The 24,709-nt window shown below is 41.8% G+C and overlaps 1 protein-coding gene across 2 annotated transcripts in view; it reads left to right on the forward strand.

The window, feature by feature from the left end:
* LOC111148305 (aldehyde dehydrogenase 7 family member A1) overlaps positions 1-24,709 on the forward strand; it is a 48,112-nt gene that overhangs the window by 10,496 nt on the left and 12,907 nt on the right. For both annotated transcript variants that reach the window (XM_022504796.1, XM_022504795.1), the window contains exons 6-12: positions 3,281-3,413; positions 5,194-5,238; positions 8,864-8,941; positions 11,774-11,871; positions 16,287-16,328; positions 21,832-21,926; positions 24,614-24,698. In XM_022504796.1, the coding sequence (XP_022360504.1) occupies positions 3,281-3,413; positions 5,194-5,238; positions 8,864-8,941; positions 11,774-11,871; positions 16,287-16,328; positions 21,832-21,926; positions 24,614-24,698 (576 nt within the window). The remainder of the gene's footprint in view (positions 1-3,280; positions 3,414-5,193; positions 5,239-8,863; positions 8,942-11,773; positions 11,872-16,286; positions 16,329-21,831; positions 21,927-24,613; positions 24,699-24,709) is intronic.

Raw genomic sequence — 24,709 nt, forward strand, 5'->3', positions numbered from 1 at the left:
CACTCTTTTATGGGGACTTTTGGCAACATGAATCACTAGTCCATAACAAAAACAATTTGAAAATAAATCCAAAGGGCCCAAAGTTTAATACCAGTTTCAAGACTCTAATTTGAGTAAATAATCAATATGAAATATGACAAAGGTTTATATATAAAGGTGTTCGTTGTAGTATCACTAGGAAAAATCTGAAATGACCTAATCCCGTATCATATGACAAATGTTAAGCTAATTTTGGTAGTCTAGTAACATATTTTGAAAGTCACACTTAACAGAGATTGCTCTCCCCTAATCCTGCACTTTGGGTTTTTTTTTTTCTTTCTTAAAGATTTTATGTATTTGACAGAGCACAGGCAGTAGGAGTGGGAGAGGGAGAGGCAGAGGGAGAAGCAGGCTCCTTGCTGAGCAAGGAGACCGATGCAGGGCTCAATCCCAGGATCCCGGGATCATGACCTGAGCCAAAGGCAGATGCTTAACTGACTGAGCCACCCAGGTGTCCCAGGAATATGTTTTTTTAAAGAGCAAATTTTCCTGTTTTTCTTGGCGTATTTGGTAAATTTCCTATTGGTGGAAAGAATTGGGAGTTTTTTGTTTGTTTTTGTTTTTTTTACTGTCCTTAATTAGGTATATAGCAATGATTCCCATTAGCCAAGATGCATTTTATGTTTTATGTTACTGATCATTTTCCTTTTTTTAATATTTATTTATTTATTTGAGAGAGAAAGAGAGCATAAGTGGGGAGGAGGGAGGGAGCGAGAGGGAGAAGCAGGCTCCGGAGAAGCAGGCTCCCCAGTGAGCAGGAAACCCCATGTGGGGTTCCATCCTAGGACCCTGGGATCATGACCTGAGCCAAAGGCAGATGTCCAGCTGACTAAGCCACCCAGGTGCCCCATTACTGATAATTTCCAATAGGCTTTTCTAGTTAAAAAAGCAAATTGTCAGTTTGGAGAAGCATATGTATGCAAACAAGGAATTTCTTTGATACATACTTACTGAGATGTCTGCCTCACCAATTAAAATCTTTTTCAGTTGTAGGCACATTTTTTTTTTAAAGATTTTATTTATTTATTTGTCAGAGAGAGCACAAGCAGGCAGAGGCAGAGAGAGAAGCAGACTCCCTACTGAGCAAGGAGCCCGATGTGGGACTTGAACCCAGGACCCTGAGATCATGATCTGAGCCAAAGGCAGAGGCTTAATGACTGAGCCACCCAGGCGCCCTGTAGGCACATTTTTTACAAGAGTAGGTTATTAGTCTGTCTATGCAGAGGCTTTTGGGCGACTTTGATTTCATTAATGTAGTAAATGCTTACTGAGTGTGTACCAGGTACCAGGTGAATTGATAGTGATACTTGATCAGTCAGGCATTATCCTTGTCCTGAAGGGATTAATTGATTGATTGAGTGAGTGAGTGTGCATAGTAGTGAGGCAGGGGTAGGGGGACAGGGAGTGAGAGAATCTTAAGCAGACTCCCTGCCCAGCACAGATCCCCACACAGGGCTCATCTCATGACGCTGAGGGCTTGACCTGAGCTGAAATCAAGTCAGAGGCTTAAGCAGCTGAGTCACCCAGAGTTTAAAGCTTAAAGATACCTGACATTGTAGAGTGGGAGGAAAGTGGGAGACAAGTAATGGGATAATTGTAAAAGTGCATGGTGGGTACTGTGATGGGGTGCAGGGGAGGGTGGTGACCCTGAGCCAGCCTTATGAGGCAATCAGGAAATGCCCCTAGGAGAGACAGTAATCCAAGATCAGGCCTCAAGGCGGAGAGGGGGTGGAGTGCTGGGGCAGGGGTGCTCTGACCTTGGGAAGAAGTCTGTTAGTTAACGGGAGAAGACCTGGCTTATTTGGGTAGCTGCCTTGCTTCAGTGTAGCTTGAGGGCACTATGTGAGGGGAAAGACCTGTCCTGGTGAGGAGCTCGGACTTTGGCCTGAGGGCAGCTGCAGTAGCCATCCAGACACCACAGGCTTGTAAGCAGAGGACAGAGGGCATCAGGGCTGCACTAGCCTCCCTGGGGAGGATGACAACGAGGGGAGGGGCCAGGAAGAGGCTGAGTCAGTACATCATTTCCAGGGCGATTGAGCTCAACTAAAGGAGGGCCAGGGAGGGAGGACAGCCACTGCTGGGTTCCATGTTCTGCAGTGAATTTGGCCAGAAAGATGGACGGCTGGGAGCCCCATCTTCCTAGTTGGTCTGTGGTTTTAACTCAGTTTGTGACCTTTCTTGCTTCAGTTCACTGCTCTGGCTTCCTTTGATTAAATTATGCTGCTTGGGGCACCTGGGTGGCTCAGTTGGTGAGCGACTGCCTTCGGCTCAGGTCATGATCTCGGGGTCCTGGGACCGAGCCCAGCATCAGGCTCCCTGCTCCGTGGGGAGCCTGCTTCTCCCTCTGCCTTTCCCCTTGCTTGTGTTCCTGGTCTAGTTATCTCTCTCTCTCTGTTAAATGAATAAATAAAATCTTAAAAAAATAAAAAATACACCCTTTGTGGGACTGTGGGTTACAGTATATTTAAAATTTGTTTTTTGTTTTTTTTTGCTTTTTTTAAAAGATTTTATTTATTTATTTATTTGACAGAGAGAGACACCGTGAGAGAGGGAACACAAGGTAGGGGAGTGGGAGAGGGAGAAGCAGGCTTCCCGCAGAGCAGGGAGCCCGATGTGGGGCTTGATTCCAGGACCCCGGGATCAAGACCTGAGCCAAAGGCAGACGCCTAACAACTGAGCCACCCAGGTGCCCCTATTTAAAATTTGTATATAGAATACGTATATTTCTTTGTATTTATCATGTTTCTTATATGAACTCAAAGACTTGTGCACTTCATTCATTTACCATACGTGTAATTCTTAGAGCTGTTCTTTTTTTCATATAAATGAGCCACCTTTTCTCTCTTTGAAGAGGTCAGCCAGGGACTTGACAGACAATGTAAAGAACAGGAATCACAGCTCTGGGGTCATGCCCTTGGCATTCACATCCCCCAGGGCACCTCTCATCACCTCTTGGCATTTTCTTTGTCTTCCAGAGGGTGCTGATGCTGCCCTGCTCCATACAGAGCTCCTTTAAGATCAGAGGCACAATGATCAGTACCCTTTATAACCTAGTGTAGTAACAACAGCTTTATTGTATGCTAATTAATGTACCTGTGTAAAGTGAGCCACTGTAAGGCACCTGGAGTCTGCCCTGGGTCTGGTGCACCTTCTTTCTCAGAATGAATGAGTTCAGACTCTTAGTACCATCAAATGCATTAAGATACTAGCTTAAGTGTTCTGCCCCATCCCATGTCCTCAGGACCTGGCCACGCCCTCATTGAACAGTGGAATCCTGTAGGCCTGGTTGGGATCATCACTGCGTTCAACTTCCCTGTGGCAGTATATGGCTGGAACAATGCCATCGCAATGATCTGTGGGAATGTCTGCCTTTGGTAAGACCTCAGCTTCTTAAGTGGTAGTAAGATGATAAAAATAGCCGTTTTCAGGTACTGCTTGAAGGATTTTAAATGTATTGAAATGTTTTCTAATATCCTACTCTTTAATGGACATATAAGTCACACCTGCTAATTGATTGATTTTTTTATTACTGCATATTTTGCCATTGGTAAGATTAATTTTTTTTGCCTTACTTTTTTTGGCAAATGGCTTGTCCCCACTCTCGCTTCCAGCTCTTTCCACCCCAAGTGGATATACTGTAAGAGTTAGTTACAGGCTCTACTGGTTTATGGGCTCAGTCCTCCACAAGGCTTAGATGTAAGCCACAATTGTCCCAGGTCACCCAGGACATATGCAGTTCTGGCCAGTCTTGTATAAATTAGGAGGTACCCGTGAATCCTCAGTTGCAGTAATTCACTAGAATGACCCACGGAGCTCAAGAAAATGCTATATTTAATAATGATTACATGATTTTAAAAGTTTAGTCCTCTACCGACTAAGCTAGCCAGACACATGATTATAATTTGATTTTAAAGGATACACCTATGGTAAGGTGTAGAAAGGTCCCAGATGCAGAGCTTCTGCGCCTTCTCCCAGTTGAGCTGGGGCAGGGCACCCTACCTACCAAGAAGCCACACTGATCTTTGGTGTCTGCAGTTTCTCTTGGGGGTTCCTTACAAAGTCACAGTTGATTAAATCGTTGGACATGTGATTGAACTCTCTCAGCCCTCCTCCTGCCCCCATAGATGGAGTCCCCGAGGGCCGATAGTTCGATCACGGCCTTGGATTTTATGGTGACCAGTGACCAGCCCCCATCCGGTCCCTGTCTAGCACTGCCCCCTCCCCAAATCACCTTGTTAACATAACTCCCTGTTAGCATAACACATACCCTGGGAGTAATTCCGGAGGATTCTGTTATGCTTTCAGAAACTGGGAAGAAAGACCCGGATGGAGCCTTTATACCACTCTCTAAGAACAAAACTAAGTTAAAAAGTTGGAGAAAAAAAGAACTTGGGAAGAGTCACAACCTTCCTTGTGAAATTTTGACTTTTTTTTCCCCCCTTTCCATAAAAATTTCATAGTGAATTCCCAAGTGATTCTTCGGTTTTTGGCCAGTGTTCCCATTGATACGTTAACTTTTACATCTTTATAAAATATGTGATAGTAGAAGTTAGTTGGGAAATGCCTGTTTTGCAGGTGGCAAAATACTTTCCTGTTTTTAGCTTCCATGGTGAGATCAGGAAAGCCAAGAGAGTTGTCTTAGCCTGCTTGGCATCTGTCTCATTAGTTACTTACTTAACTGTAATGTTGTGTTCAGTTGACTATATTCACAGACCGTCTACAAAAGCCAGGCATCGCTGGGAGATTAATGATTTGACACCATCTTGCCAAAGAGACCCACGCTTTCTGGTGTTTGAGTCCATAAAGACTAGTTGTATGGTTTTTCTCAGCTCTGCGTGCCTTCTGGGGAACTTCTGAAGTTCATGTTGATAGAGTTCCATTTCCGTAATTGACAAAGGTTAATATAACAGTCCCTGTGTTCAGTGCGGCGGGCAGGTTCAGAATTGCCATTTTATGTTTTTCAAAGTTTTATAGTCCTGTGGGTCCCAGAGACACAAAGCTGAAGAAGGACAGATTTTTATTTCAGTTACCAGGTTCTGTGGTCTGATTGGGACAGAATTTGTCACACAGACTTTTGGTTCTGCTTGACAGTAAAAGGTATTTATGATTTCCACCAAATTAAGTTGCATTTTTCTTTTTTTTAACCCTCTCAAGGAAAGGAGCTCCAACAACTTCGCTCATTAGTGTAGCTGTCACAAAGTAAGTATGTGTGGCTTGCTTTTTTCTGAGTGTTGCATAATCTCAAAGGCTGGCACTGATTTTTATTTATTTATTTATTTTCAAACATTTTTAAAGAATTTATTTATTTATTTGACAGAGATCACAAGTAGGCAGAGAGGCAGGCAGAGAGAGAGAGGGAAGCAGGCTCTCCCCGCTGAGCAGAGAGCTGGATGCGGGACTCGATCCCAGGACCCCGAGATCACGACCAGAGCCGAAGGCAGAGAGGCCTTAACCCACTGAGCCCCCCAGGCGCCCGGGTGGCACTGATTTTTAATTCAGTGGAAGAGTCACATTTACTTAAGCAGGAAATTTGTATAACCTCTTTCTCCTTTGATTGTAATAACATTTTGATAATCATTTTACAGTATATGGAGCTCTTCCATGGCTCTTTGGAAACATGCCAAATATTGATTAACATACTGAAACTGAGCTCTTAAACTTTTATGTCACTTGGGAAATACAAACAAATCCATTGGAAAGGAAGTCGTGTAATTTAGGAGCGGTATTTAGTAAATGCTGAACATGTTCATGGTTTTTTATTTCTACCCAGCTAATACTTTATTGCTTTTGTTTAATAAGTGATTAGCAAAACAGAAACGATAATACTGTTCTACTGATACTTAGAATGTCTAAAATGTATTTCATCTTTGGATTACAGATTTTTTAATTCATCTTTGAGAACTTGACAATTCTGATTAGGTCATAAAATTAGTGTTACTAATCTGTCATTGTGGAATTTGGAGACTGTATAGAAGAGGATGCCTTCCCATGTAGAGTGGTGGTTGTTGACTGTCCCTGATGTTCCATTGGTTGCATGGTCTGCCTTCTCTGATAGAAGAATTGCTCGGAGAAAGCATGTGGAGTCTCTGTGGAAGAGGGTCCTTAATGTGAAAAGTTCACTTAGGGACAACGGCTTAGGAATTGAGACATGGGCCGAAAAAGAGAGTAGTGTGTGTGTTAGTATTTACTTGAAAGGAATGTGTGGTGATACTGAGGAAGCTTTATCCTCCAAGGCAAAATAATTAAATTGAGTAATTAAATAATTATTGGCTTACCATAATTAAAATTTGATTGTAATTATACTTAAATTATAATTAAGTATTATAGACAACGATAATCTGCAAAACACATGAGACAGAACATATCTATAAAAATGATGAGGTTCCCAGGCAGTTTTTTTGTTTTTTGGGGTTTTTTGGTTTGTTTTTTGTTGTTGGGTTTTTTGTTTTGGGGTTTTGTTTTGTTTTCTATGTAAAAATTTGGTTTTATTAAAGCACAGGGATAGGACCTGCGGCCAGAAAGAGCTGCCTCCCAGGGAATTTAAAAAAAAAACACCGAAGACAGTTCTCTTAACATAGTGAACCAGACTCACCAGTTGTTGTTAAGCAGCTGGTTTAAAATACCTATTTTGACAGTAGTTTCAAATGTTCTAGGTAATTGCTGTTTTGAGCTTATTTATGTATTTGCTCTAAACAGACTGAAGGATTTGAAATGTTCTTAGGGGAACTTGGCCTGTTCTTTACATAATTAAGGATGTTCCCTGTTTTTGTCACAGAAGACAGTAAGTAAAATGATGCTAGGTTTTGCTGGAATTCACCAAGGGTGCCATAATGTTCTTATAAATTGAGTAGTTCTTATAAACTGAGTTCTTATAAATTGAGCTAAACGTTCAGATTCGTACATGATGACAAGGCCATGTTGCCCCTGTTTCTCTTCAGAAGGATGTTGGAAAGGTCCTAGTTTGCCGGGAGGATAACATCCAGTATTTCTTTTCATTCTGTGTCTCTGTAGCAGCTCATGCAGGAGTAGGGAGATGAGAGTTGCTTTGGACGGATTTGAGGGGGTGCCCTGGTGTAAAAGCCTCCTGACCCTCAGGACCCAAAATGTATTGGAACAGTTCCTTAGGCAGAGCTCTTAGCTACCCACAAGGGACATGAAATTCCAAGAGTCCCTGTGCTCAGGGACGACCAAAACGCGTGAGGTTCCCATTTCCAGGTTTCAATGTTGACCAGCTCAGGGGTCATTTCTAGCATAAGTCATGCTGTGTCTCTGTAGACTTGTTGATACTCCAACATTTACCAGGCAACCAGGGCAGGAGAATGAGAGAGTTAATCCAGTGTCAGGGGCTCATGCAGTACAGGAAAGGGTTTGGTGAGCTCCTAGGCACAACCAGAATCCCCACCCTTGAAGAATAGTCGTCTCCTTGTGCAGACGGTAGATACACCCTCAGTCCCTGGAAGAAATTGTACAACCTGATGCCTGGTCACAGATGTGCCAGCTACACCTGTGATCCTTGATGGACAGGAAAAAAGAAAACCGATAAAAAGGACGTATTGGGGGACAACTAGAGAATATAACAACAGTATGTTTTTCATGGAAGTAGGTATAGAATTTGGACTTTCTTCTTCTTTTTTTTTTTTTTTTAAGGTTTTATTTATTTATTTGACAGAGATCACAAATAGGCAAGAGAGGCAGGTAGAGAAAGGAGGGGGAAACAGGGTCCCCGCCGAGCAGAGAGCCCGATGTGGGGCTCAATCCCAGGACCCTGAGATCATGACCTGAGCTGAAGGCAGAGGCTTAACCCACTGAGCCACCCAGGCGCCCTTTTTTCTTTCTTTTAATAGGGAAGGAGAGAGAGAGGTCAGGGCGGAGGGAGTAACAGAGAGAGGGAGAGGGAGAATCTTAATGCCGGGCTGAATCTGCTGACCCTGGGATGATAAGCCAAGCTGAAGTCAGAACTCAAGACACTTGGGGGACCTGGATGGCTCAGTCGGTTAAGCATTTGCCTTGGGCTCAGGTCATGATCTCAGGGTCCTGGGATTGAGCCTCCAGTTGGACTCCCTGCTTATCGAGGAACCTACTTCTCCCTCTGCCTCTGCCCCTCACCTCGCTGGTGCGCTCACTCGCTCTCTCTCTCTCTCTCTCTCTCTAAAGATTTTTTTCTTAAAGAATTTATTTATTTGACAGAGATCGCAAGCAGGCAGAGAGGCAGGCAGAGAGAGAGAGGGGAAAGCAGGCTCCCCGCTGAGCAGTGAGCCCGATGTGGCGCTCAATCCCAGGACCCCAGGATCATGACCTGAGCCGAAGGCAGAAGCTTAACCCACTGAGCCACCCACGTGCCCCTAAAATAATCTTTTAAAAAAAGACACCTAACGGACTGAGCCACCCAGGTGCTCCACGTATTTTTCTTCTTAAGATTTTAGGGAAAATAAGTTGTGCTTTTAAGGTGTTAGAAATCCTTGTGTCTGATATGTCAGGTAAAATCCAGGCCTGTGTGTTTGGGACTGGGGCTAAGGGGTTAAAAGAGTTCAAACAGCAAAACGATTCCTAGTTTTAAAAAAAAAACTTTCAGAAACTATGTTGTTGGGGTGCCTGGATGGTTCAGTGGGTTAAACTTCTGCCTTTGGCTTAGGTCATGATCTCAGGGTCCTGGGATCGAGCCCCACATCCGGCTCTCTGCTCAGCAAGGAGCCTGCTTCCCCCCAACCCTGCCTGCCTCTATGTCTACTTTTGATCTCTCTGTCAAATAGATAAATAAAATCTTAAAAAGATAAAGAAAGAAACTAAATTGTTCCTTTCTCCATAATTGTTTTTCCATTTCTAGAATAATAGCCAAGGTTCTGGAGGATAACCAGCTGCCTGGTGCGATCTGTTCCTTGACTTGCGGTGGAGCGGACATCGGGTAAGTCGTTGGGCCCAGAGCAGCTTTTTGTTGAAGGACTTCAGGTCCATTGGTTAGAATCTTCTTTATTAGAGTAATGAAACCCAGGACAGCTGAGGAGGAGGGAGGGGTTTTGGGGAATCATTATTATCTCGTACCTCATTGGGCTTTGCCTTTGTTAGGACATAGCCTTTGTTGGAGGATGAATAAGATTATCTTTTTAATTGCCCAGAGCTAGTTTTGTGAGGTGTTTATAGTCTAAAATAAGAAACTCCTGGGGTGCCTGGGTGATTCAGTCCGTTAAGCATCTGCCTTCCACTCGGGGTGGTGATCCCAGAGTCCTGGCATGGAGCCCCATGTTGGGCTCCTTGGTCAGCAGGGAGCCTGCTTCTCCCTCTCCTCTGTCTGCCACTCCCCCTGCTTGTGCTTTCTCTTGCTAGTTCTCTCTCTGTGTCAAATAGAGTCTTTAAAATAAAAAAAAGAAGAAGAAAAACTCCTGTAACATTGAGAGAAGTCTATGGCTTTCTGCCACTTAGTTCATAGAGGTGCTTACTTAGAAAAACCAAAGCTGTGGAATTGGAGTCTGGTGTCTCCCTCAGCTGAGAACCTGTCCTGTCGTCTAGGTTCTTCAGCTGACCAATAAAAGGGACCTCTGGAAATGTAGCCTCTTTTTAAAAATGTATTGTTTTTAGAAAATTGCTGTATAATTCACATACCGTAGAATTCACTCTTTAAAAAGGTACAGTTGAGGGGTTTTTAGAATATTCACATCGTTGTGCAACCATTACCGTTATTGTCTTCCAGAACATTTTCATTAGACCAGAAAGGAATCTCATTCTCATTAGCAGTCACTTGGCATCCCCCCTACTCCCCCGCAACCACTCCTCTACTCTGTCTCTGTACGTCTGCCTTTTGGGAACCTTTCATATAAGTGGAATACTACAACATGCAGGCTTTGTGGTTTCTTTAACTCAGCATCCTATCAGAGCCTTTTCCTAAGCCGGGAGCTGTAATTGCCCTGATCTGTGATGAAAGCTGAAGTTACTACTGCTGGCTTAGATGTTGATTAGGTGTGTTTTCCCCGGAGGCCCCTGGGAGTCGGGCCTTACAGCCCGCACTGGCTTGGGTGAAACGTTGATCTCCCTCATTCACTTACCGTACTGCTCCACTTGTCCATTTCAGAAAGGAATAATACATTCGTCTTTTGATAAGAATGAGAACATAGCAGGAAATACAACTTCCACATGTAGAGTACCTAGTGAAATATTATCTACATGTCATTTATAACATTACAACATTTGTGCTCTTTGAGCATCCATCCTTCATATTGGTCTTGGACTGGCTCAGAGGGAGGAGTGTTTGCAGGCATGCATTAAGTAACAGCTGCTTGTGCATTAGGTAACGGTACTTAGAGTATCAGTGCTAAGGTTTGCTGGGCGGAACCTGGGGACATCTCCGTGTGTAATCCCATCAAGCAGTTCTAGCCTTACAGTTTATCTCTTGGGCTGGTTGATCTGCTAGTCTGCTACCAAGCCCTTTGGAGCCCTGAACCAAGAGCCAAGAGATTTGCATCTGTAGTGTCTGGTCTATATTTCTTAGAGATAACTGGAAATCCTAGCATAGTGTTCATTAAGTGAGCTTCCATGAGAGATACTTAGGATGTTTCCCTATAGTCTTCAGACTTTTAATTCTTTTTTTTCCTTAAGATTTTATTTATTTGACAGCACAAGCAAGGTTAGCAGCTGGCAGAGGGAGAGGGACAAATTCCCTGCCGAGCAGAGCTGGACACGGGGCTCTATCCCAAGACCCTGGGATCATGACCCTAGCATCTTCCAAAGGCAGGTGCTTAACCAGCTGAGCTACCCAGGTGTCCCTCAGACTTTTGATTTTTTTTTTTTTTTAAGATTTTATTTATTTATTTGGGAGAGAGAGAGAATGAGAGAAAGAAAACATGAAAGGGGAGAGGTCGGAGGGAGAAGTAGACTCCCTGCCGAGCAGGGAGCTGGACGTGGGACTCAATTCTGGGACTCCAGGATCATGACCTGAGCTGAAGGCAATTGCCCAACCAACTGAGCCACCGAGGTGCCCCCAGACTTTTAATTCTTTTTTTTTTTTTTTTAAAGATTTTATTTATTTGACAGACAGAGATCACAAGTAGGCAGAGAGGCAGGCAGAGAGAGAGGAGGAAGCAGGCTCCCCGCCGAGCAGAGAGCCTGATTGCGGGGCTCGATCCCAGGACCCTGAGATAATGACCTGAGCCGAATGCAGAGGCTTCAACCCACTGAGCCACCCAGGCACCCCCAGACTTTTAATTCTTAAAAGAATTAATAGTTTAGGAGTCTGCAACATAATTGGGATGCTCATAGAGGAAATGCTAAGGTTATAATGTATATCATCCTTTCTTAAAAAAATATTTGAGAGAGAGAGTACTCAAGAGTGAGTGGGAGGAGGGGCAGAGGGAGAGAGAATCCTGAAGCAGACACCCTGCTGAGTGTGGAGCCCAATGTGGGACTCTGAGATCATGACCTGAGCTGAAACCAAGAGTCGGCAGTTTAACGAACTGAGCCACTCAGGCGCCCCAGGACTTTGATCCTTAACAATGTCCTCAAGGTGATTTCCGTTTATTGAGAGCTCCCAAATCAGATTAGCCTGTTGGACTGTATGGGTTTGCTTGTGAAAATCTAGTTCATTTTCATGAAGACCTTCCTTTGCACTCTTGGGATAGACTGACATGTATCTTTGATTGAGAGCCATTCTGTGGTGAGGAAGCATGTCAGTGCTCTGGCTTGGTGCGAGTAGGTGGTGCCATTGCTGGACTTCTCTGCCTGGGTGACCTTGTTTGTTCCCTTGCAGCACAGCAATGGCCAAAGATGAGCGGGTGAACCTGCTGTCCTTCACCGGGAGCACACAGGTGGGAAAGCAGGTGGCCCTTATGGTGCAGGAGAGGTTTGGTAAGTGTTGACTTTCTCATGAGCAGTGTGATGGATAGGGAATCTCAGAGTTGGGTTTTTTCTTGGATTGTTTCTATGGGGACACCAGCCATGTTTATTTGACTGTCCAAGTAAAAGAGAAGGGATACAGATACCAATGGGGAGATGGCACATTTAAGAACGCAATTTGGAAAAGCGTGTCTTTTCCCCCTAAATGACCAGAGCGAAATCCTATCAAATACATTTCTTTTTTTTTTTTTTTTTTTAAAGATTTTATTTATTTTTTTGTCAGAGAGAGAGAGGGAGAGAGAGCAAGCACAGGCAGACAGAATGGCAGGCAGAGGCAGAGGGAGAAGCAGGCTCCCTGATGAGCAAGGAGCCTGATGTGGGACTCGATCCCAGGACGCTGGGATCATGACCTGAGCCGAAGGCAGCTGCTTAACCAACTGAGCCACCCAGGCGTCCCTCAAATACATTTCTTGATTTCTGTCAGAAGTGTTTGGCAAACTAAAAACAGAAAAGTCATACTTTAAATAGGTGTAGAGATTGGCAGGACATGGAGTGAATATAGGAATGGAATACTTAAGTCTGTTCCCCTTTTACATTTTACGTATATACAACTGACGAGTTGTATACACAGAGTGTTCTGTCCTCCACTGGACGGCTTCTCAGAGTTAAGTTTTCAAGAATAATAGTGACTTTCAATTTTTGGTGGTTTTGCTGAATTTTGACAAACCGTAGCCTAAAATGAGACTTGACTACTAAATCTGCCAGTTGTTTTGCTATAAAGGCATTGCTTTTACTTATTTTCCCCATCCTGAAGGCGTGGCTTTTTTTTTTTTTTTTTTTTTTTAAATAAAGTAGGCTCCCCTCCCAGCATGGAGCCCAGTGTAGGGCTTAAACTCAAGACCCTAAGATCAAGAATCAGATACTTAACCGTCAGAGCCACCCAGGCACCCCAGGGTGTTGCTTTTAAACAGGAGGCTTACAAACCATTAGAGCTAATAAGTAAGGTCAGGTTGCAGGATACAAGATCACTATACAGAAATCACTTGTATTCCTATACCTCAACAGTGAACAACCTGAAAATGGAATTCTGAAGACAATTCCATTCACCGTAGTGTCAAAAAGAACAAAATACTTTTTTTTGAAAAAAATTTTATTTACTTATTTGAAAGAAAGAGCACAAGCAAGGGGCAGGAACAGAGGGAGAAGCAGATTCCCCACTGAGTAGGGAGCCCAACTCGAGGCTTGATCCCAGGACCCTGAGATCAGGACCTGAGCCCAAGGTAAATGCTTAACCAACTGAGCCTCCCAGGCACCCCTAAAACAATAAAATACTTAATAGTAAATTAAACAGGGGCACCTGGCTGGCTCAGTGGGTAGAGTATGCAACTCTTCATCTCTGGGTTGTGAGGTGGAGCCGCACATTGGTGTGGAGGTCTCTTAAAAATAAAATCTTCAAAAAAAAATTAACAAAAGGAGTTGAAGTCTTTCACGCAAAATACTACAGAATACCATTAAAAGAAAGTAAAGAAGATCTAAGTAAATGTAAAGATGTCCCATTTTCACTTTTTGGAAAAGTTGATATTGTTACAGCCTAAGAGCAATACTGCCCAAGTAGTCTACGGAGATTGCGGTCCCTTTCATAATGTTATGTGGCTTCTTTGCAGAAATCGACAGGCTGATGGCTAAATTTAGATTAACTATGGAGGACCGCAAGCAGCTCAAACAGTCTTGAAAAAGAACAAATTTCAAGGACCCATACTTCTGATAACACAACTTCGTACAAAAATAGAGTAATCAAGATGATGTACTGGCGTAAGGATAGATGTCAGGATCAGTGTAATAACAGTGGGAGTCCTGAAATAAACCCTTACAGTTAGGTCATTTGATTTTTGATGAGGGTGCCAAGACATTTCAATGGAGAAAGAGTCGTCTTTTCAACAAAGGGCAAAGGGTGTTGGGACAACTAGATATCCATGTACGTGGTAAGAAATTAGACCCCCTACTTCATCTTGTACACAAAAAATAAATGTTCCAGTGACATGGATATAGGAGCTGGCACCGTGAAACTCAGAGAAGAAAACATAGGAATAGGTTTTTGTGACTGTGGACTAGGCAGTGCTTTCTTCGACATGACACCTAGAGCAGAAACAATAAAAGATTAAGAAGACTTCATCAAAAATAAAACTTCTGTGCTTCCAAAGAAACTTAAAAGTGGAAAGAAAAACCCACAGAATGGGAGAAAGTATTTGCAAATCCTTTTTCTGATGAGAGATTCGTATCTAGAATAAATAAAAAATTCTTAAAGTTCAACAGTATAAAACACAACCCAGTTTAAAAATGGGCAAAGCTTTTGGATAGATATTTGTTCGAATATTCACCATGACCCCAAGAAGCTTATGCTGGGGTGCTCAAGATCATTAATGCTACTGCTTCCATGAGCCGATTGATTTCTTCCTTTTCCTTTCCCCTTATTACTTTAAAGCCATAGTTTGTTACTGTCTCTTAAGTAGTACTGTTTAATAGAAGGATTGTGGTCTTTAGAAACACGCATCCATCTGCCATCAGTTGCAGGTTCTTTTCTTGGACAGGGATGGTGGTTATGAGTAGAGTTAGGGAGCACAGAGAGAATTTGGAGGATCCGGAATGTGTGGGTCCCTTCTCTGCAGTGTGTCCCTTGAAGCCGGGCAGCAGGAGCCCATGTTAGGTGTAGAATCTGCTGTTGCTTTCCTTTTCTCAGCAGGTAGCATTGTCCTCTGCTGTAGCCAGCCAGGTTATCATTAAATCCTCTGTTGTAGCAAAGACTACAGCTAATAGTAACAGGGACTTCCGGTTACAACAGCCCCATCTCCTTCTAATGTCCCCTGGGTGCTTAACTGTTAGCATTGGAGAGAACTTCTCCTGCTGGCACATGTGCTTCTGATAGCACACATTAGTAGTATTTATTTACACAGAAGCTGATTTTAAAGGGCATTTAAGGAAACATACTCAAAAGATCAGCCGTAAACACAGCTCTGAAATCGAGGCAAATCTCTGTTCTTTATGCTGAGGTGTGTAAGGTAAGAGTTGTGTTTGTAACCTGCTGTGTGACTTTCCTGGAATGTAAGTTGGCAGTGTGTATCAGGAGCTCTAATAGACTTACCCTGTGGCCTTGACTGAAGTAGATAATCGGGAGGTAGATAATCAATAGATTATTCAGCACTAGAGCAGGAGCTAAGTAAAATTTGTTCCATCATCATGTTGAAATTGTATGCAGTGATTTTTCAAGCAGCTCTTAACAACTTAGGGAAGAGGTGTAAGAGCACATTAGTTCCTGTGATGTCAAGAAAATACAAATGAACAGGTAAGAGATTTGAAGGCGCTGTATCAGATTATGAGGAGAGATTCATGGTGACTTACGAGCCATAGCTTTTTGCCTATTTGATACTTTCTGATTTAAAAAAGATTCTTGTTGTTCAGTTTCTTTTTTTTATTGTGGTAAAAGAAATGTGTGTGTGTATATATGTGTGTGTGTGTGTGTGTATGTATATAACAAAATTTATCATTTTAATCATTTTAAGTGTACACTTCTGTATCACTAAGCACATTTTCATTGCTGTGCAACCATCATCACCATCCCTCTCCAGAACTTTGTTTTCCTAGTTGTATCCCCGTTAAAAGCGAGCTCCCTGTTTCTGCTATCCTCCAGCTCTTGGCTACCATTATTCTGCTCACTTTCTTCATGGTTTGACCAGTCTAAGAACTTCCTGTGAGTAGCATTACCACTCAGTACCTGCTGACCTTACATAGTATGTCTTAAAGGTGGTGGCATGTGTCAGAACCACCTTCCTTTTTAGAGCTGGATAATAATTTATTTTCTCATTTTTTGATGGACCCTTGGGTTGTTTCCACCTTTTAGCTATTGGTGAAGGACCCAGAAGTGGATTGTTAGATCATATGGTAATTTATTGTTTAATATCTTGGCAGATTACAAAATTTCCCAGACTTCTAAAAAGAGTTTCAAGGGGTAGAGCTTTCACACTGAGAGAAAAGTTCCAAAACTAACACAGGAATCCGGTATGCCCTTAATGAAATTCACCCAGTGGCTTACGTGTTGGCCCATTTATCATTTTCTCTCTAGCAACAGGCATGCATGCACATAAACTGTGAGTGCATGTTCGTTTTTTTTAAACCTTTGAAGATATGTTGAAAGCATTGTGTTTCTTTACCACTAAATATTTTGGTGTATATCTTATGAGAACAGACATTGTGCCATAAAACCATGGTACAGTTAAGAAAATCAAGATGTTTGACATGGATGCAATGCTCATACTACATTTAGAATCTGAAAATAAATTAAGACATAATTGAAATAGGCTGTGGTTTCAGGCTTTCTTGCAATGTGTGTTAAATACTGAAATGGGCTTTAAAGTGTGTTTGTGTTTTTAAAGGGAGAAGTTTGTTAGAACTTGGAGGAAACAATGCCATTATTGGTAAGGTTGCCTTTCATTTATTTTCTTTCTTTCTCTTTCTTTCTTTCTTTCTTTCTTTCTTTCTTTCTTTCTTTCTTTCTTTCTTTGGAGCCTGATGTGGGACTCGATCCCAGGACGCTGGGATCATGACCTGAGCCGAAGGCAGCTGCTTAACCAACTGAGCCACCCAGGCGTCCCTCAAATACATTTCTTGATTTCTGTCAGAAGTGTTTGGCAAACTAAAAACAGAAAAGTCATACTTTAAATAGGTGTAGAGATTGGCAGGACATGGAGTGAATATAGGAATGGAATACTTAAGTCTGTTCCCCTTTTACATTTTACGTATATACAACTGACGAGTTGTATACACAGAGTGTTCTGTCCTCCACTGGACGGCTTCTCAGAGTTAAGTTTTCAAGAATAATAGTGACTTTCAATTTTTGGTGGTTTTGCTGAATTTTGACAAACCGTAGCCTAAAATGAGACTTGACTACTAAATCTGCCAGTTGTTTTGCTATAAAGGCATTGCTTTTACTTATTTTCCCCATCCTGAAGGCGTGGCTTTTTTTTTTTTTTTTTTTTTTTAAATAAAGTAGGCTCCCCTCCCAGCATGGAGCCCAGTGTAGGGCTTAAACTCAAGACCCTAAGATCAAGAATCAGATACTTAACCGTCAGAGCCACCCAGGCACCCCAGGGTGTTGCTTTTAAACAGGAGGCTTACAAACCATTAGAGCTAATAAGTAAGGTCAGGTTGCAGGATACAAGATCACTATACAGAAATCACTTGTATTCCTATACCTCAACAGTGAACAACCTGAAAATGGAATTCTGAAGACAATTCCATTCACCGTAGTGTCAAAAAGAACAAAATACTTTTTTTTGAAAAAAATTTTATTTACTTATTTGAAAGAAAGAGCACAAGCAAGGGGCAGGAACAGAGGGAGAAGCAGATTCCCCACTGAGTAGGGAGCCCAACTCGAGGCTTGATCCCAGGACCCTGAGATCAGGACCTGAGCCCAAGGTAAATGCTTAACCAACTGAGCCTCCCAGGCACCCCTAAAACAATAAAATACTTAATAGTAAATTAAACAGGGGCACCTGGCTGGCTCAGTGGGTAGAGTATGCAACTCTTCATCTCTGGGTTGTGAGGTGGAGCCGCACATTGGTGTGGAGGTCTCTTAAAAATAAAATCTTCAAAAAAAAATTAACAAAAGGAGTTGAAGTCTTTCACGCAAAATACTACAGAATACCATTAAAAGAAAGTAAAGAAGATCTAAGTAAATGTAAAGATGTCCCATTTTCACTTTTTGGAAAAGTTGATATTGTTACAGCCTAAGAGCAATACTGCCCAAGTAGTCTACGGAGATTGCGGTCCCTTTCATAATGTTATGTGGCTTCTTTGCAGAAATCGACAGGCTGATGGCTAAATTTAGATTAACTATGGAGGACCGCAAGCAGCTCAAACAGTCTTGAAAAAGAACAAATTTCAAGGACCCATACTTCTGATAACACAACTTCGTACAAAAATAGAGTAATCAAGATGATGTACTGGCGTAAGGATAGATGTCAGGATCAGTGTAATAACAGTGGGAGTCCTGAAATAAACCCTTACAGTTAGGTCATTTGATTTTTGATGAGGGTGCCAAGACATTTCAATGGAGAAAGAGTCGTCTTTTCAACAAAGGGCAAAGGGTGTTGGGACAACTAGATATCCATGTACGTGGTAAGAAATTAGACCCCCTACTTCATCTTGTACACAAAAAATAAATGTTCCAGTGACATGGATATAGGAGCTGGCACCGTGAAACTCAGAGAAGAAAACATAGGAATAGGTTTTTGTGACTGTGGACTAGGCAGTGCTTTCTTCGACATGACACCTAGAGCAGAAACAATAAAAGATTAAGAAGACTTCATCAAAAATAAAACTTCTGTGCTTCCAAAGAAACTTAAAAGTGGAAAGAAAAACCCACAGAATGGGAGAAAGTATTTGCAAATCCTTTTTCTGATGAGAGATTCGTATCTAGAATAAATAAAAAATTCTTAAAGTTCAACAGTATAAAACACAACCCAGTTTAAAAATGGGCAAAGCTTTTGGATAGATACTTGTTCGAATATTCACCATGACCCCAAGAAGCTTATGCTGGGGTGCTCAAGATCATTAATGCTACTGCTTCCATGAGCCGATTGATTTCTTCCTTTTCCTTTCCCCTTATTACTTTAAAGCCATAGTTTGTTACTGTCTCTTAAGTAGTACTGTTTAATAGAAGGATTGTGGTCTTTAGAAACACGCATCCATCTGCCATCAGTTGCAGGTTCTTTTCTTGGACAGGGATGGTGGTTATGAGTAGAGTTAGGGAGCACAGAGAGAATTTGGAGGATCCGGAATGTGTGGGTCCCTTCTCTGCAGTGTGTCCCTTGAAGCCGGGCAGCAGGAGCCCATGTTAGGTGTAGAATCTGCTGTTGCTTTCCTTTTCTCAGCAGGTAGCATTGTCCTCTGCTGTAGCCAGCCAGGTTATCATTAAATCCTCTGTTGTAGCAAAGACTACAGCTAATAGTAACAGGGACTTCCGGTTACAACAGCCCCATCTCCTTCTAATGTCCCCTGGGTGCTTAACTGTTAGCATTGGAGAGAACTTCTCCTGCTGGCACATGTGCTTCTGATAGCACACATTAGTAGTATTTATTTACACAGAAGCTGATTTTAAAGGGCATTTAAGGAAACATACTCAAAAGATCAGCCGTAAACACAGCTCTGAAATCGAGGCAAATCTCTGTTCTTTATGCTGAGGTGTGTAAGGTAAGAGTTGTGTTTGTAACCTGCTGTGTGACTTTCCTGGAATGTAAGTTGGCAGTGTGTATCAGGAGCTCTAATAGACTTACCCTGTGGCCTTGACTGAAGTAGATAATCGGGAGGTAGATAATCAATAGATTATTCAGCACTAGAGCAGGAGCTAAGTAAAATTTGTTCCATCATCATGTTGAAATTGTATGCAGTGATTTTTCAAGCAGCTCTTAACAACTTAGGGAAGAGGTGTAAGAGCACATTAGTTCCTGTGATGTCAAGAAAATACAAATGAACAGGTAAGAGATTTGAAGGCGCTGTATCAGATTATGAGGAGAGATTCATGGTGACTTACGAGCCATAGCTTTTTGCCTATTTGATACTTTCTGATTTAAAAAAGATTCTTGTTGTTCAGTTTCTTTTTTTTATTGTGGTAAAAGAAATGTGTGTGTGTATATATGTGTGTGTGTGTGTGTGTATGTATATAACAAAATTTATCATTTTAATCATTTTAAGTGTACACTTCTGTATCACTAAGCACATTTTCATTGCTGTGCAACCATCATCACCATCCCTCTCCAGAACTTTGTTTTCCTAGTTGTATCCCCGTTAAAAGCGAGCTCCCTGTTTCTGCTATCCTCCAGCTCTTGGCTACCATTATTCTGCTCACTTTCTTCATGGTTTGACCAGTCTAAGAACTTCCTGTGAGTAGCATTACCACTCAGTACCTGCTGACCTTACATAGTATGTCTTAAAGGTGGTGGCATGTGTCAGAACCACCTTCCTTTTTAGAGCTGGATAATAATTTATTTTCTCATTTTTTGATGGACCCTTGGGTTGTTTCCACCTTTTAGCTATTGGTGAAGGACCCAGAAGTGGATTGTTAGATCATATGGTAATTTATTGTTTAATATCTTGGCAGATTACAAAATTTCCCAGACTTCTAAAAAGAGTTTCAAGGGGTAGAGCTTTCACACTGAGAGAAAAGTTCCAAAACTAACACAGGAATCCGGTATGCCCTTAATGAAATTCACCCAGTGGCTTACGTGTTGGCCCATTTATCATTTTCTCTCTAGCAACAGGCATGCATGCACATAAACTGTGAGTGCATGTTCGTTTTTTTTAAACCTTTGAAGATATGTTGAAAGCATTGTGTTTCTTTACCACTAAATATTTTGGTGTATATCTTATGAGAACAGACATTGTGCCATAAAACCATGGTACAGTTAAGAAAATCAAGATGTTTGACATGGATGCAATGCTCATACTACATTTAGAATCTGAAAATAAATTAAGACATAATTGAAATAGGCTGTGGTTTCAGGCTTTCTTGCAATGTGTGTTAAATACTGAAATGGGCTTTAAAGTGTGTTTGTGTTTTTAAAGGGAGAAGTTTGTTAGAACTTGGAGGAAACAATGCCATTATTGGTAAGGTTGCCTTTCATTTATTTTCTTTCTTTCTCTTTCTTTCTTTCTTTCTTTCTTTCTTTCTTTCTTTCTTTCTTTCTTTCTTTTTCTTTCTTTCTTTTTCTAATTTATTTATTTGATGGAGAAAGACAGAGCAAGAGAGGGAACAGAAGCAGGGGGAGTGAGAGGGAGAAGCAGGCTTCCTGCCGAGCAGGGACCTCAATGCGGGACTTGATCCCAGGACTCTGGGATCATGACCTGAGCTGAAGACAGATGCTTAACGACTGAGCCACCCAGGCACCCCTGCCTTTCATTTATTTTCTGTTCAGAATAGTTTTGGTAGCTCAGATGAACATACAGAACTTGAATAGAAACTCATCCCTCCTGTGTTGTATGCGCCTAAGACGTAATTTTAGTTTTTCAGGTTTTACTTGGGAGACATGATGTAAAGGTGTGAGGCAGAGATGACTAGGAAGGACAGGTGTTCATGTTAGGAAGTGCTGCCTGGGGCTTAGAGCTTATTATACCTGAGAATTTATAGTGTGGCATGATTTCTTACTTTTCTCCTACTTCAGGAAAACTGGCCACGTTTCTGTAGAATAAGTGAGTAATTCTTACATGACTTCCTGATTCCTTTATATTTTAAAATATTTGCTTGTCTGTAATGGATACTGAGTGCTTTTATACTGCGAAAGAGCCCGCCCTTAAAGCATTTTGTATCATTTACTCGAAGGCTCGGAGTTGACGTGATTCTTTTTTTTGGTTTTGGCCACAAAAGGAAATAGGGCACCAGCCTGTTCTGATCACGAACATTAGGAAGATGATTGCTTGCTAGAAACATGGATTTTGCGATAAAAACCAAATTTGGTAATTTGTATATTACCATCATTATCATCATGTGTAAATGCCTGTATATTTGTGGTGTACACCAGAAATTTAAAAAGTTTGTGGTGATGGCTTTATTCTGGTTGAACCCATCTAGTTAAAGAGCGTGCATTCAAAAATACAGTTAACATTTAGTGACCACTGGGTATTCACAGATACTGTGTACAGCTGTTTCATCTGAGTTACTTCCTTTAATCCCCACAGTAATCCCGTGAGGTAGATACCATTATCAATCTCCTTTGACATCTGTACTGGGGTAAAGACCTTGGAGCTCATTATTCTGCTCTTACGTAATCCTCCCTGGAAGAAAAGTTGCCCTGTGAAGTGAGCATGCTTCTGTCGCAGAGGAAATGCTGGTGCTCTCTTACAGAGCTTTCTGAGGGCATCATTTAGTCCAGGTTAGCACGTCTCCTTGATGACACTGATGGGTATCTGTTTTGTCTCTCTAAGCCTTTGAAGATGCAGACCTCAGCTTAGTCGTTCCATCAGCCCTCTTTGCTGCTGTGGGGACAGCTGGCCAGAGGTGTACCACTGCGAGGCGCCTGGTGAGTGTGTCCGTGAGGGCACATGACGTTGAATGACATTCAGTCCCTTAGTATCACATTGTACTGTTAGGACACGTTGTAGAGGTACTGCTAGAGAACTGTATTCTGCAGACATGGTTGGCACATCTGTGGTCCTTGCTCAAGGTGGTGGTGCTGATCAGCCGGGCTCTCAGCCTCACCCTCCACCCAAACTAAAAGCAGACTCATGCTCATTGATTAGAGTTTGACTGGGACGGTTTTCAGTCTTAAACCTAGAACGATCTGGACAGAGTCCAGTGTCACTTAGAGAATAAAATCAGGTCAGAGTTCGGAGAATTTGCAAATCATTTGCTAAAAGATAGCTTTAGTTTTTTTCTTTTTTTCTTTTTTTTTTAAGATTTTATTTATTTATTTGACAGACAGAGATCACAAGTAGGCAGAGAGAGGAGGAAGCAGGCTCCCTGCTGAGCAGAGAGCCCGATGCGGGGCTCGATCCCAGGAACCTGGGATCATGACCTGAGCCGAAGGCAGAGGCTTTAACCCACTGAGCCACCCAGGTGCCCCAGCTTTAGTTTTTTTCATAAAAATACTTTAAGTAATAAACTGTTACAAAGATTTTAATTTGGGGCCTGCAAGTCTGATATTAGATCTAGACTTGATTCTGCACCGTTTATTGAAAAGTAAATGACTTTGTTTTTTGTCTCTGGATGAATATATAGTCTGCATACAAATATATAGACCACATTGGTATTAAGTGCATATATGGAGTTATAGGTTAGCATCCGTGTGTGGAGTTTGGAAGTTTTAATCTCCATACTTAGATTTTAGCTAGATTTCACTTCTGTGTGGGATACATCCCTGATTTTCATGGTGCTGAAAACTCTGGTACTACCAAACAAGTTTTTTTTTTTTTTTTTTTAAAGATTTTATTTATTTATTTGACAGAGATCACAAGTAGGCAGAGAGGCAGGCAGAGAGAGAGAAAGGAGGAAGCAGGCTCCCTGCAGAGCAGAGAGCCCGATGTGGGGCTCGATCCCAGGACCCTGGAATCATGACCTGAGTCGAAGGCAGAGGCTTTAACCCACTGAGCCACCCAGGTGCCCCCTACCAAACAAGTTTTGATGAGGTGCAAGATCTGGCTACATTATTGACTTTTTTTTTTTTTTTTTTTTTTTAGATAGCGAGAAAGAACAGAGCAGGTGGGGCACAGGGAGAGGGAGAAAGAGAATCTTAACCAAGGCAGGTTCCATGCCCATTGTGGAGCCTGATGTAGGGCTCGAGATGATGACCTGAGCTGAAATCGGGAGTTGGTCCCTTAACTGAATGAGCCACCCAGGTGCTTGTACATTTGACATTTTAAAAATTACTGAGTTTTCCTCCTTTACTTAAAAAAATTTTGCAGTTGAATTAGAGGAATTGGCTTTGTGTTTTTATTTTGACCCATGGTGAGTATGAACCAATTCTTTATAAGGTTGATGTAATATAAATTAATTAGACTAAAAGATACCTAGAAAGCAAATCTCCTTTTTCTGTAACTTTTCGTATTCATTTTTTTCTCCTGTATACAACAGTTGATTATCTGTAATCAGTTGTTCCATGGTTGTTCCATAGTTGAAGTTCTCAAAAAAAAAAAAAAATCTGAGGGGCACCTGGGTGTCTCAGTGGGTTAAGCCTCTGCCTTCAGCTCAGGTCATGATCTCAGGGTCCTGGGATCGAGTCCCACATTGGGCTCTTTGCTCCGCAGGGAGCCTGCTTCTCTCTCTCAATCTCTGTCTGCCTCTCTGCCTACTTGTGATCTCTTTGTCAAATAAATAAAATCTTTAAAAAAAAAAAAAAAAGGAGTCTTTTAAAAAAAAAAAAATCTGAGATGTGATGTTCATAGAATAATTAACAATTTATTGAATTTGTTTGCTTTAAACATTTACTACACTAACGCTGAGAAGAAATCAGTACTCCAAAAAATGAGATGGAAGTCAAGCATTTGTCTATTCAGCTGAGTTTTATTTTTCCTTTGTGTGTTGGGGCAAGTGTACATAATCAGGCTTTGTATTTAGCGTTAAATGTTAGAGGATGCTGTTAGTCACTGCCCAGACTGGTTTCCGTAGGGACAGTTAGTGGTATGTAGAAAAAAATCCATCCCACAGCTCTCCATGACTGTCAGTCCATTTGCTACATGGAGACCAACCCAGAGAGTGGAAGGCTTGACAAGTTCATCTCTATCCGTGGGAACGTAGCACAGAGCTTACATCCTACCTGAATGAGCCCAAGGGCCGTCCTCCTGGTTGAGGTCTCCCTCTGGAGCCCTGCTTGGCCTGAGAGCTAAGGGCATGTGACAGAGCAGCAGCTCCAGGCTGACTGCACCATGATTAGCGTAGATAAACTTGAGATTCTCTGGTAATTAAGATGTCAAGTGCTCTAGAACAAAAACAGGCTTTAATTGATGTGTGAAGCTTGGCCACGTAAGTCCTTAGAATCTTGCTAAACACGTGGCTTAAAATTTTTTTCTAACCTCCACTGAGTGGAAATTACTGCCTTAATGTAGTTAATATTAAAATTAGAAATTATCTAATACTTAATTTGCTTATGTTTTCAGAGGTCACAGTGTTTAAAAACCATTATGAGTTGTAAGTCAGTACTATTAAGGAAAATTGCACATTGTTAATTTGTACATTTTACTGTTCCCTTGAATGTTTCTTTTTTTCACTTAGTTTTTACATGAAAGCATCCATGATGAAGTTGTAAATAGACTTAAAAAGGCCTATGCACAAATCCGTGTGGGGAACCCATGGGACTGTAAGTATCTG

The sequence above is a fragment of the Enhydra lutris genome, unplaced genomic scaffold (genome assembly GCF_002288905.1).
Source record: "Enhydra lutris kenyoni isolate GAN:26980312 unplaced genomic scaffold, ASM228890v2 scaffoldscaffold19, whole genome shotgun sequence".
NCBI classification, from domain to species: Eukaryota; Metazoa; Chordata; class Mammalia; order Carnivora; family Mustelidae; genus Enhydra; species Enhydra lutris.